General features: G+C 47.9%; 1 protein-coding gene across 1 annotated transcript in view; it reads left to right on the top strand.

Moving 5' to 3' along the window:
- Positions 1–11,552: 11,552 nt before the first annotated feature.
- Trs23 (trafficking protein particle complex subunit 4-like protein Trs23) overlaps positions 11,553–14,495 on the top strand; it is a 54,330-nt gene continuing 51,387 nt past the window's right edge. Inside the window, exon 1 of the mRNA XM_089563519.1 lies at positions 11,553–11,963. Within this exon, the coding sequence (XP_089419645.1) occupies positions 11,683–11,963 (281 nt within the window). The 5' untranslated portion in view covers positions 11,553–11,682. The remainder of the gene's footprint in view (positions 11,964–14,495) is intronic.

Raw genomic sequence — 14,495 nt, forward strand, 5'->3', positions numbered from 1 at the left:
AAAATTATTCTGCGGTAGCCTAGTTGAACAGATACCCATATAATTTCGATGCTTGATGTTATGTGAAGAGAATATGACTATTTTTTTACTGACTGCTATTAGTACGCCACCACCTTGCCGATCTTTCCTGTCAAACGATAGAAGTGGAATTGATTAGATGAATCGAATATCTCACAGTCACGTATGTATTCATGCAGCCAAGTTTCAGTTAGGACGACGATGTCAGCGGAACACGCACTTATGGCAGAGGAGAGTTGCGTACGTCTTTTTATGGCACTTCGGATATTAGTAAATAACACTGATGTTTGAGCTGCGTTTACACAACGGTCACTGCCCCTCGGTAACCGCTATGCAGATTTACAAGGACTAGATGCAGCGGGGAGAGACGAAGGCGTGTGCTGTGCAATCGGCTTGGTGCGTTCTGCGGTAATCTCAAATGTGTCATCGTTTACAGGGTCATACATGTAGGATCTGTTGTTCACGACCATTTTATTGTATTTTAGCTTAAAAGCTGGAGAGCCGGGCAGTGATTTGGCGAAGCCAATCAGTTTTTTGCGTGCTTGGCGTGTGGCAAACGAGTAATATTCTGTCACTTGAATGCCGTCTTCTTTGATGTCTTTTTTGCACTTCAGAATTTTTTCTCTGGTTTCGAAGCTGTTGAACTTCACAATCACCGGACGGCATCCAGAATCAGAATATCGCCCTAAGCGATGAGCCCTATCAATGTCATTCGGCGAGAATGCTGGGTCAACGTATTTTGACAGGACGTTTAGAAGCTTTTTTTTTTCGTTTCGTCCCATGTTTCACGGTCATTGTCATCGGCAATACCATGAAACACCAAATTATTTCTACGGCTCTGGTCTTCTAATTCATGAATTCGTGCTTGCAGCAGTTGATTTTGTTTGCGAATGTCAAGAGCAGTACATTCGAAATCCTGCTTTACTTCGTCAATTGCTTCCAGTGAGTGTTCAACTGTTGTAAGTCTGGAATTTATATTCGCGAGGGCTGAATCAATATTATGCTGTCCGCGCCGTAGTTCTTCCATTGTTTTCTTTATATCTTCGTTACTGGCTGAAACGCGACTGACCGTGACTGCAGTTCCTTCAAGGTACGAAGTATTTCCATGTTCATTTTGGGTGGAAAAAACAGCGCGAAAGGGACGGAAGACAAAGGTGAAGGAAACCACACGGACGAGCGCTGACTCACAACTTTTTTTTATTCAGAAAAAACAGACATTTATAGTTAAAAAGTCACATAACCTGACGTCACTCGCGCACATGCCCAGAATACAACAGTCTAAGAACTATATCATCAAGATTAAAACCTTACAATGCGATTTCAGAACACTGTGATTAGCCGAAAAAACACGAGACAGCGAGAAAAAAACAAAGGCACTAAAAAACAAGACACAAATCACGTGTTGTCAACAAAAGCGACCTCTTTATCGACCATCAATAAGGAAGGCTGACTGATGCATTCATACCGTCTTTTCCGAATGTGATAGGCCTCAATGAGCTCCCTTGTCGTCTTATCTCTATGGCGGAATAAAATACGTGTGTGCACACACGTATTTTATTCCGCCATAGAGATAAGACGACAAGGGAGCTCATTGTTGACAACACGTGATTTGTGTCTTGTTTTTTAGTGCCTTTGTTTTTTTCTGGCTGTCTCGTGTTTTTTCGGCTAATCACAGTGTTCTGAAATCGCATTGTAAGGTTTTAATCTTGACTCATGATATAGTTCTTAGACTGTTGTATTCTGGGCATGTGCGCGAGTGACGTCAGGTCATGTGACTTTTTAACTATAAATGTCTGTTTTTTCTGAATAAAAAATACGTGAGTCAGCGCTCGTCCGTGTGGTTTCCTTCATCTTTGTCTTCCGTCCCTTTCGCGCTGTTTTTTCCACCCAAAATGAACGTATACCAACTCGCCCAACTTTCCATTCTACTACAGTGTATTTCCACGTTTTGTTCCGATTGTGTTAATATGACATTGGCTGTAGGATTACTCTCCTCGCTCGAGGCGTCTGTGCTCGAATCACCGGTTATTATTTCGGTACGCGTGTGAAAAGGACCTGGGTTTACTTCCACATCTCCCGACAAAGCATTCAGTCAACACGCTCAAAAACACCCGTGGGCACGGGAGCAGCAGTAAGCATCGGTTAAGCAGTAAGCAATCTTGAGGGCGCCACCTGATGAACGAACATAGGCAGTTCCCAGGAAGCAAGCTGCGTCATTTGGTGCCGAGAAGCACCGTCACTGGCAGGATGGCAGATGTTGTAGAAGCTGTGCGCCACAAGTGGAAGCAGCGCCTGGATGGCAAACAAAGGCGGTCTGTTAGCCACTGTGGCCGCAACGCTGCTCTCGTGCCCACTTAAGGGTGATAAATCTATACCTTTATGCGTTTTGTCTGGTGTATATTTGCAAACTGTCATCTGGAATGCGAGGTAAAAATTTGAATGCCATTGAAATAAACTCCCTTTCCTGAAATTCTCTTTTTGTGTCGTCGCCGCTTTGCAGGTCGGGCCGAGCACGAGCGTGCTCAGGGTCCTTCAGTGTCGGGCCGGGCTTCCTGACGGTAGGGTAGGGCCCGAACCGGGCGCGGGTTCGAAATTGCGGCCCGTGCACAGCTCTGTTCAGAAACCTAACCACATTTCCTTTTGTGAAAAAAGAGCTGTGTGCAGAGTTTAAATGGTGCGAGTATGAAGCTACAATGAAGCCAATTACATGCTTCTATTAAGAAGCTAGAGGAATTTCAAGAGCATGCTATACGTGATGCTAGTTGCCTCAGTCACAATTGATGCAGTCAAGTATTATTTCATAATTTTTTTATTCAACAGACATGAAATGTCAGAAGATGAATATGTACCAAACAAATCGAAGCATCAATTGTGATGCCTTAAAAAAGTTCTACTGCAACATACAAAGGCTCAAGTCTCGATAAGCAGGAATACTGAAGGGGAATAAAAACAGTTTTCTTTTGTTCGGGCTCACGCACCCGCAGCAAACATATTCTTTATACATAGCAATAAAACTTGAAATAACTGTGTAAGCAGCCTGTTGGTCGAAAAGTGTAGCTAAGTATGACAGAAAGGAGTCTGTAGGAAATGCACGGAAGCAGGCATGCAGTGTGACAGCGCAGCGCGACAGGTGCCCTTTTTTAATCTCGCGCGCACTCTGAAGAACATGGGTTTATAGTTTACTGTTGTCTAGTGTCCCAAAGCAACTAAGGCTATGAGGGACGCCGTAGTGAAGGGCTCCGGAAATTTCGACCACCTGGGGTTCTTTAACGTGCACTGACATCGCACAGTACACGGGCCTCTAGAATTTAGCCTCCATCGAAATTCGACCACCCCGACCGGGATCGAACCCGCGTCTTTCGGATCAGCGGCCGAGCGCCATAGCCACTGAGCCACCGCGGCGGGTCGAAAGACATGACGGGGACACGCCGAGGAGGCAACGCTGCAGTGCCAACTTCTTTAGAGGGTGTTCGCAGTACACGCTGCCTCCTCGCCTCTCGGCTCCTCGCGCGCAGCCCCGTCTGCTGACGAGCGTTGGCGGGGAAAAATCTAAAGAAAACATGCCTGTCCCCCAACCGGACATGACGTCATTAAATTGTGCCTGAATACTAATTAACTGCTAATTAATGACGCTTAAGCTTCGCCTTTAGGAGTGGAACGCGACAGCGTGTTGTAGCGCTGCCAGGGAGTCCACGGAACGCCACCACCCGTTCGGCGCGATGCCTTGCCGTTTCAACGCAACGCTTTTTGAGGAAAGTAAATGGCGCAGTGAATCTCCGTCATCTCGGTGGACACATGAACCGCACCATAGAGGAAGGGAGGAAGTGGGAGCGGAAGAAGAAAGACAAAGATGGCCCGTAATGAAGAAAATGAAAATTGTATTTGAGGAAAGGAAATTACGCAGTAACTGTCTCACACATCTCGGTGGAGTCCACCCGTCAAAATTCAGGGGAGCACTTTTTTTACCTAAAGCGCGGTCACTGATGTGTGGTTAAGATGTTAAGCTTCGCCTCTAAGAGTGGAACGCGACAGCGTCTTGCAACGCTTCCACGAGGCCGTAGAACGCCATTGCCCATTCGGTTCTGTGCCTCGCTCGTCGATAAATTGGTTTGTGAGGAAAAAGGAAATGTATCTGTCTCTCATATCTCGGTGGACACCTAAACCTCGCCGGAAGGGAAGGGAGGAGGATGGGAGTGAGCGAAGACACCGTATTCACTTGACGTACCTTTGTTCTTCCCAAACCATCGAGCTGGCATGGCGGAGTGTAACTTAAAAAAGAAAGTCTTTACTCCTGGTGGCACCTGCATTTTCTTCACCCTTTTTAAAACATCCCCTCCCGGGCCTCCACTGTACAAGGCCCTGTACATGGGCTCTGGGAAAACAGTATCACAAAGATCATTGTACAACTTTTTCCTTTTACTTTTCCACAAATAATCGGTGGAAAAACGTGCCGAAAGAAACCGAACGCTTGCTACAATCTCTTTGTAGTAACCAAAAGTTCCACCAGAGAGCTCTTCTGTGGATACCACAAACTCCGGCAGCAATCGCCACAGCTTCACTTGGCACACGGTGCGCAAGAACGGGTCTGTGACGTCGCGAAAAAACAAAAAACGGTTCACCAGCTGCCTTAAAAAGAGGTGCCCTAGCCCTAGCCCCACGCCTTTTCCCCGCCGGAACAGGTTCGTTCTGCTACAACGTTCCCATTCGGACGCCCATATGAAAACTGCGAAAATCCTGTGTAGCTTCTGAACGTTCACACGCGAGCAATGCAACACGTGCATCACATACCAGAGTTTGCTAATAAAAAAAAGATTGCAGACTGTAGCTCTGGCGAAAATTGAAAGGCTGGTGCCTTTCCATTTCCCAGCTCGGTCACGTGCGTCTTTAGTTTGCTCTTTCCAATACTCCTCGCTATCGCGATAAGCATCGAGCGGAACGCCCAAATACTTGCCTGGGGTCGTCGCCCACGGTACGTTGGCGAAATGGTCCGGGTGGGATGGCCACCATCCATGCCAGAGCCCAAGGCACTTGGACCAGTTAACCCCGCTACCTGTGACTTCGCTGAACGCGTGTACACACCCGACAGCTTCACTTATGCTCCCCTGATCAACCGTAAATACTGCAACGTCATCTGCATAGGCCAGCAGCTTAACTTCAGCTGCTTGTAACCTAAAGCCATTAATACTATTGTTTTCTATGATTTTCATGCACAGCGTTTCGATGTAAAAGTTACACACCGGGACGTTACCAGTTAAAAAGTTTCTAGAGGGAAAGGATTTCAAAGTATTGCTGGAAAGGATTTCTTTTTACCGTGGGGATCGAACTGCTTAATTTGTAAACAGCCTGAAACAATAGACCATGTTTTTTTGCATTGCTGGGAAGGGGTTTATTTTTGGGGATTGTTACAAAGGACCATAAAGAAAGAGCTACCACTTGACGCGCACGGAATTCGCTATTTAAGCACTGATAATGAGGATGGGGCACCTTTTGATCTCATAATGCTCTTGGGCCTCCACTGTACGAGGTCTGTTAGAAAAGTATCCGACCTTTGGCCGAAGAAAAAAAACTGGCATAACTGGAGCGTTAGAAACCTAATAACCTTCAAAGTAGTCTCCTTGGGGCTCCATATACATCTCCCAGCGGCGCTGCCATTGTTGGAAGTATTCCGAAAAGGCCCTTTTCGGAATGAAATTTAGCTCTGCTGTCGTAGCAGCCATAATGTGCTTTCTTTTCTGAAATCGCGCTCCTTTCAATGGCCTCTTGATTTTGGGAAACAGCCAGAAGTCGTAGGGGGACATATCAGGCGAGTAAGGAGCCTGTTGAACTACAGGAGTCTGGCTTTTCTCCAGAAAAGTCTGAATCAAATGCTAGGAATGTGCAGGAACAATGCCGCGAGGGATGCGCCAATTTCTTGCTGACCTCAATTCCGGTCTCCTGCGCCGCAGAGCACCACGTAGGCGATGGAGGACATCCCTGTAGCACTCTTAGTCATTCTTTGATCCTGTGGGGTGCGTACTCGTGGTGCCCCACACAGAGGGAGTCAAAAAAGCAGTCAGCATCACATTGACATTGCTGCGCACTTGGCGGGCCTTCTTTGGTCTTGGTGACGTGGAATGCGTCCTCTGTGACGACTGGGATTTGGTTTCCGGGTCGTACCCGTACACCCAAGACTCGTCACTAGTGATTACGGCGTCGGTGAAGTCAGGGTAACTGTTTGTGGAATCCAGCATCTCCTGTGAGACTTCAACACGAAGCTGCTTTTGCTCCACCGTCAGCAGCTTCGGCACGAATTTCGCCGCAACTCTCTCCATGACCAAATCTTCGGTGATAATGGAATGTGCAGAAAAATTGCTGATGTCCACCTCTTCCGCAATTTCTCGGATAGTCACACAACAGTCCCGCATCACCACAGCGTTCACTTCGGCAATTACGTGGTCATTTCGGCATGTTGATGGCCGACCGGAGCGTGGCTCTCTCTCCACAGATGTGCGGCCGTCTTTAAACCAGTTGCACCACTGCTTAATCTGTGTGCTGCTCATAGCATCATCACTGAAAGCCGTCTGAACATTTCGAATGGTTTCCACTTGGCTATCGCCAAGTTTCTGGCAAAATTTGAGGTAGTAGCGCTGCGCCTCTCGCTCCACCATTTACCTTGCAACAAAAAACCGACGAGAGCACTGCGCACTGCCTCACTCAAACGCTGCTTTCCAGCGACTGACACTATCGGCAGGCGGGAAAAAATTCGTGCATGCGCACTAGGGTTCTAGGTCGACTGCTGTAAGCGCGCTTGTTTCATATCCATCAGGTGTTCGCAAAAAAAAATAAGGTCGGATACTTTTCTAACAGACCTCGTATATGGCGCTCCAGAATGGCAGGCTACCATTGTGACAAAGACGCACGACCGGCCCGAATTTATTTTCGGGAAAGCATGGACTGGTTTCTTGCAATCCAAAAAGCAGCTGCGGAGCCTCCCGAGTGGCTCTCAAGACTAGAGCCGTTGTGTATGTTGCGGGAATTTTAAGCTGACGAAGCCAGTCTCGTGCTGGCTGAGCACGACAGTGTCGTATGTATATAGCGTTATGTTTATTTTTGTTGTGCAATGCCATGAGCCAAAGCCAGGCAATAAAGAAAAAAAGAAGCATGCATGGCGGAGTGGAAGCATGCTCGTCTCGCACGCCGAAGACCGGGGTTCGATTCCCGAGCTCGACCAATTTCGTACTCGGTTTTATTTATCTATATGGCCTGACTAGAAAATTAATTAGGCTAATTGAGTAATTAAGCAATTAACTAAGCTCAGTCCCATTTGGAGCATCACTATAGGATCTCTTCAATTGGTTGCCTGGGTACTAGCCAAAGCACAATTGGCCCCGTTTGAAATTCATGCATTGTGACGTCACGACCGTTTCGACCAACTGAAAAGCGTGACATTTCTGTCGACAACTGCTGCTTACAACGATGAGACATTAAAGGCTTTCGCCTTAATATTTTGCGTGACCTCTAACGTCACGCGTATGACGTCATATTTTCTTGACCAATCAGCGTTTCCAGCCTATCTACCCGCAAACGCTTGTGAACAACCAGCCGAGCGTACTAACGGCTACGCTACTTCCTGCCAACGCATATGTAGTTATCCTTGTCTATAGGACGCTGGAGAGTGTTTGCAGAAAGGCGTCGGATCAGACGGATGCCTCCTAAACGCCCTCCAGTGTCTCCAGCATTTAAGATTCACAAACAATTTTGTACTTAATTAACATCTTAACTACACATCAGTGACAGAAGCAGCAACACCGCGCTAAAGGCTTTCGCTGCTAACACTCGCTGTGTAAGTCCCCGCTTGTGGAGACCCACACGCACTACACCGCACATCTTGAGGCTAAACTTTCCAACGCGCCACTGACTCGTTGAGGTTACGATCGAAGGCCAGCCGTTTCTCCGCCAATTCCTCTCTCCGTGACGCTGATCGCATCTCACAAGTGCGGAATCGACGCGATGGCTTCTGGCGATGAGCGATCGAATGATACGGCAGTCACTGTGTTAATTCTCTTCTTACACTAATTTATTTCCACTGCAACATCGCTGATTGTATTGCATCATTGCAAGACCAATTAGATGTCGACCCTGTTCTGCTTCGTAGCGTGTTTTACAACCAAAATAGTGTAAACGGTAGGAGGCCTATGCAGTGCGATGTCTTAAGACGTCCTGTGCGCGCGGTTGCAGGTATGGGTAGTCTGCTAGCCCACTGGCAGCTTTTACACGCTGTGAGGCAAATACATCTATCGTTTGTGTGGTCGAAATTTCCGGAGCCCTTCACTACGGCGTCTCTCATAGCCTCAGTCGCTTTGGGACGTTAAACCCCAATAAACAACCACATATATATCGTTCGCTACATAGTGCAAGCTCAGCCTTCGTTGCCTTCGTGGTGTAGAAAAACAAAAACTAATATACAGTATTGTGCGTTTTTATCGCAAAGACTTTCAAAATTCTTCTTACCTCAACCACTGGCTCGTTTGCGGTGAAACTGCACACAGAGCTTGCGTATTATGGTAACTTTTGTATCGTAGCAAGTTTTACAACGGTACTTACTTACTAAACGGTTGAGTTGGTGGTACCTATTGAAGGCCAACAGCGCAAACGACGCAGACAAAGTAGAAAAAAACACAGGACAAGCGCTGACTCACAACTGAAATTTTATTCAAGGAAAGTAGTACATTTTATAGAAAAAGTGGCCAACTTTTCTTCTACTTGTGTTTTCCTGTGTTTTCTTCTACTTTTTCTGCGTCGTTTGCCTGTTGGCCTTCAATAGGTACTTATAGGTTGAGCCGGTTGAGCCGTGCATAATGCAAAAGCGTAATCGTCTGCGGCGAGGTAGGCGAACCGAAAGCCAAAACACCGAGTTTTTGCTGAAAGGCGGCAGTAGCGCCATCTGTCTTCCACAACGAAATTAAACAAGAAAAACACAGCTCAGGACTTCGCGACGTCGTCCTCCGTCGCTTTAGCAGAGCCACGAAAGCAGACGATATAAGCTGAATTGGACAAAGACATTGGACGAAAAAAAGAAGACGTCAAACAATATTCTTTTAATAGCACAGCCTCGATAAAATAGTTGTTTCTGGCATTTTTTTTCGCTCAGTTGGCCGAAAATGTTCGAAGCGCTTCAGTTGAAGCAGACGAAAAGGCCGGAACGGCGTATTCAAAGGGCCCGCGCCACTGATCTCCACTAGGTGGCTGGATGCCGCATTCCCGCTTCCCGAGACGAGCGCGAGTGAAGCCACCGGAAGTTGGACCGCTTGTCCCGGAAGTCGGGTGCCTGCCGTGTATTTCAATGCAAAAAGTCGCGTCTTTCGCCCTTTCGTTCTGAGTTTTTTGCGTTGTTCTCGTGTAATTTCTGCTGTTGTATGAAATAAACAAGCAAGCTGAACGCGAGAAATGTGAGCATTGTGTGCAGAACCCTGTAATTTCAGAGAAACAGAAGAAAACAGGCATGCATGTCTCACCCTGCCGCGCCAAAGGGGTACGTGTATTAAACACTGTGTTCTTGTCTGATTCTTGCCTTCCGAGCGTGAAGGAGTAGTAGTGGAATGACGATGAGGCTAGGTCATCTTAAAACCGAATTTTCGTGTAGCCAAGAAAAGGCACAGCGCGATAGGAACGACTGACAAGAAAGACGAATGCTGCAGTGCGCGTGAGAAGCGCTGTTAGAAGTCAACTGCACCAAGCACCAGGAATAAAAGCCCATTCATGCTTAACTTGCTACAATACGAAACAGTACATGGCACGCTCATTCGAAAAAGCAGTACCATACCTTTTGGAGGCGCTAATGCGAACCAATCGAACACCATCGACACCTCACCAGATAGTAACCTGTAGCCCCCGCTCCGGTTCTGTCTAAACATAATATTCGGTGAAATGGTCGCTGCAAGGTCAGCTGCCTGGTGAAGGTTTCCATCTATTCTTTCTTAAATGTATCCCCCACTGATGGCTTAACTTGGGCTTGAGCGTGGGAACGTGCATCACAGTAAAGAGCAGTGTTGGCGACGGGACGACACAGAGCTGAGCAGACGAGGTCCCATACTTGCTGCGTGTAGCGACGTCCTGTCGTCTGCTAGTGTCGTCCCATTGAGATGCAATGGGCCCTTATTTTTGAAACGCCATTCCCGAAGATTTCGCTGGTCTCCTCGCTCAGTTGACGGCGCAACAGGAAGGCATTGTCATGGAAAAAGACGTGAACGGCGAAAAGATGAAATGCTAAGTGGGAAAACAAAACTGGAACTGAAAAACCGTGCTGAGGTCTGATTTCATGCACTGCCAAAGGCTGACTTCCGGGACAAGGCCGTTTACTTCCGGTGGCTTCACTTTCGGGCGCCCGATGTAGAGTCACTAGCCCGATGCGGCATCCAGCTCCCCTAGTGGAGATCAGTGGCCCGCGCCCCTTGCAACGCTCGCCTTGGCGCCTTGTGACGCTTTCCACTGCAGAAGACAGATGGCGCTACCATCGCCCTTCAGAACGCGCAGCTACAAAAAGAAATTTAACGAAGAAGATGACACATGTGCAGCGTGTGGTAGATCTGTGGAAACAATTGAACACCTCATAATCAAATGTGATGGTATCCATCCGGATGTCGATGCAGGCACAGTCACTCTTTCTGAGGCCCTAGGGTTTAAAGATAACAATGGTCATGTAAATAAATCTGCAGTGGAAGTCAGCAAAAAGCGATTGGAGGATTGGTGGCTGAAAAGCAGAGATGTGGAATAAGGTTAGAATAGTAGGAAACCGTAGGCAAAGTTGATGGAGAATCTTAATGAGAATTGCCAACACAGTAAACAAAAAAAATAATAAATAAAGAAAAGCTGAGCATGGTGGCAATTGCCACCACCCCGTTTCAAAGGGGGCGCTCCTATCCATCCATCCATCCATCCAGCAAAAGCTCGGTGTTTTGGGTTTCGGTTCGCGCCGATCTCGACGCAGACGATTACGCTTTTGCATCCTACACGGCTCAACTAAGTAAGTACCGTTGTAAAACTTGCTACGATACAAAAGCTACTATAATACGCAAGCTCTGTGTGCAGTTTCACCGCAAACGAGGCAGCGACTGCCGTGCATACGCAGAATAGCCAGCCTACGCTGGCAATATTATAACTACGAGAAAACACTCGTACCTTTCGTAACCGTCAATTTCTGCGCTCAGGACGCGTTCATACATAGCACGCGCTGATCTTACGGTGATGCTGTGCAATACGCAATGTCGCAGCACAAACAGATTAGCGAATAAACGATGCACGAATGCACGGCAGTTGCTATGCAGAAGCACACCGTGTGCAGAAGGCAGTGGGTGACTTGAACCGGAAGTAGCTAGCAGACGATTTTTCCATGGTCGTTTGCATTCACTTCTGAAACGCACCTCGTCACGGGTGGAAAAAACGCTTGCGTTATCTTCTGTTTTTGCATCATTTGCTTGGTTGATCCAGTTGATACATAGAGTAACATTCCTGTGTGTATATGCCGGCCCGGCGCCCATTCCCGTCGAAGCCGAAGCCAAAGTCACCTGCCGAAGGGAAGGCGGCGGGGTGTAGTCGCTTCAGCTGCGTCGGCCTGCTTCTACGGCCCTGTCTGGCGTTGCGCGGAGGGCGGCGTTTTTCGGTCGGGCGGACAAACCGGCAGCAGGCATGCCCGTGTACAGCGTGTACATCGTGAGCAAGTCGGGCGGCCTGATCTTCCACAGCGACTTCCCGAGCATGCCCCGCGTCGAGGTGGAGAAGACGTTCAGCTACCCGCTCGACATAACCCTGTCGTACCAGAACGTGCTCAAGCGCGTCGTGGTGGTGTTCGGCCAGCGGGACGGCGTCTGCGTCGGCCACGCCGTCATGGCCGTCAACGGAGTCGCCGTCAACGGACGACTCCTGGAGGACGGCCGCGACGTCGAGGCGGTCATCGCCGACGAGGCCAAGTACGCACCCGTTATTTGTCTCTCTATGGCATGCGCCGACAGCAGCGAAGTGGTGGTGGTTGTTGTAAAGGGAAAGCGGATACGTGGTTACGGCTGCTGGCCCGGAAGACGCGGGTTCGATCCAGGCCGAATTTCGATGCAGGCGAAATTCTAGAGGCCCGTGTACTGTGCGATGTCAGTGCACGTTAAAGAAGCCCCGGTGGTCGAAATTTCCGGAGCCCTCCACTACGGCGTCTCTCGTAGCCTGAGTCGCTTTGGGACGATAAACCCCAATTAACTCAACCAACGAAGATGAACATAAAATCGATAACATCTGTTACATACAGGCTGGCAATGCAGGCGGTGAAATTAAAATGCAGTCATGCGTAGAAAGTTATAGGAGAACTTCAAAACGGGTTCAGAAGGGGTAGGCAATTAGATGATAGTCTGTTCAAGCTTTTCCAATGCATAGAAATAGCTTAGGCGGAAAAGAGACCTCTGTATTTAGCCTTTCTGGACATAAGCAGGCCATATGACAACGTTAACAGGGAACTCCTGTGGAACACATTAAAAGGTGAAGGTATCGGTCATTAGGTAATTGATTTTCTACAGGAAATATACCGAGGTAATAAAGTTGAAATTACATGCGAAGGGATAAAAGTGCGACAACTCTGGAGGTACACAAAGGATTAAGGCAAGGTTGTCCTCTATCACCGGTGCTGTTCATGCTTTATGTGATAAATATGGAAAGAAGGCTACAAGAAAGTAACCTAGGTTATAATCTGTCGTACAGATTAGGCGGAAATGTAGTTGAGCAACGGCTCCCGGGTTTAATGTATGCGGACGATATTGTACTGTCAGCAGATAGCCAGAAAGATTTGCTAGCTCTGCTTAATTGTTGTGGAGACGAAGGAGACACTCTAGGTTTCGGTTTTAGCGCAACCATAGTCCTTCAATGTTTTTTCTGGTCATGAAACTCCGGCCAAAGTTTCATATAGGGACAGCACGCGCCGCTAGTGGCGCGGCTGTCGGCGAGGGGGCACGAGTCGCTGCGCGAGCTCTGCTCAAAGCGGCTGTTTTCCGGCCAACAGGCTCATACTCGCTTGGTAGTTGTGCTTTTTGGGGATCAGTATTTGGGCTTAGGACGGACGCTACTTTACTGGTTATCACCTAACAGCTTGGCTGCAACATCGAGACACCAAAAACCCTCTGCGATCGATGACGGCCGCTAGTAAACCTTGTTTGCGGCTGTTTACTGGCAAACAATTAACGCGCTTACTTTCTCTCGTTGCTTCGCACAAAAATGCGATTTTTGTACACTGATGCAGCCTTCGCATTCATTTTCACCGCAACTTGCCTACAATGTTGTTCTGGAAGATCTAGCGTAGCGATCAGTAACATATCTCTATGGGTTGCGCCTGTCTCGGCCGAGTCCTTGCTTTCATCTAAGGGCACAAGGCTGCTTAAGGCTGGCGTTCACCTTGTGAGAAGTACTGCAATCTTAATAATGCTGAAAACAAGACGTTATGGCGGCATTTTAAGAACTGGAGTGCGCGCTACAAGAGTGATCACATGACGAATGCACCGGTAGTTTGATGGTGCCATCTCATTTTTTTTTTTGCTGACATTCTCGGAGGTGGCAAAGCCAGCTGCTGAAGACTCCTGCTACATGAGCCATTTATTTACACTTTGTCACGCTGTGACTTCGGAGACGCTGACGAGTGCAAGGGAATTCTGAATTTTTGTTATTCATATGCTCATGTGCTCGCTTCGTGCTACCAAAATAAGAGACAAGCTGTGAGCGGCCACACAATAAACCAAAAATGAGCAATGACAGAAATCACGGAGAAACATGTACAAAAAATAAAAAGCGCTAGGGGTTCAATGTGGTTAAGCCCAGCAGAGGTGCGAACCCATGTGTTTAGCCTGTTTGGCTCATGGTTTTGCTTTGCTGGGTCGTTGGCACGTCTGGCGACGACATTAGACTGAAGTTAAGCTCTGATCGAGGATAAGCTGGTCTGATGTGTTCGTTCTGAAGGTGGACGTTGATGAAGACGACGGTGTACAATGCACGCAGCGCCAAAGTGTGTTACAGTGTAGTTTTTTCCTCTTTGGAACTGCACGAAACCCCGGCCAATCTCCCACCGTGGGTATTTGCCATCGTTTTTGAGGCAACAACAACAACACGAGGCGGGATCGGCTGCTGCGATAGCACAGTGCCCTCGTGCAGTAGCCAGCGAAGCTTATCCGTTTGCGCCGCCAGGGGTTCGAAATTTCCAGTCGGAGCAATATTTGTTTTATTTCTGCACCCTTAAATTCAGGGACGCCACAAGATTCTGGGTTGAGTTTCACCCCATGAAGTAGTGCTTTCGCACCAAAAGCCACCAGCACATTGAAGAGTACAGCTGTCTGAAATGCAACATCGTCACATATTCGTGCCCAAGTACGCTGGTAGGCCTTCGAATATCCGTGGGACGGCGCCGGGCCTGAGTTTGTTTCTCGCACTGCAGCGACACTGCTTCTCTGTTGATCACAAGCTCGTGAGATCAAATC

The sequence above is a fragment of the Amblyomma mixtum genome, chromosome 10 (genome assembly GCF_055824585.1).
Source record: "Amblyomma mixtum isolate Tamu chromosome 10, ASM5582458v1, whole genome shotgun sequence".
NCBI classification, from domain to species: Eukaryota; Metazoa; Arthropoda; class Arachnida; order Ixodida; family Ixodidae; genus Amblyomma; species Amblyomma mixtum.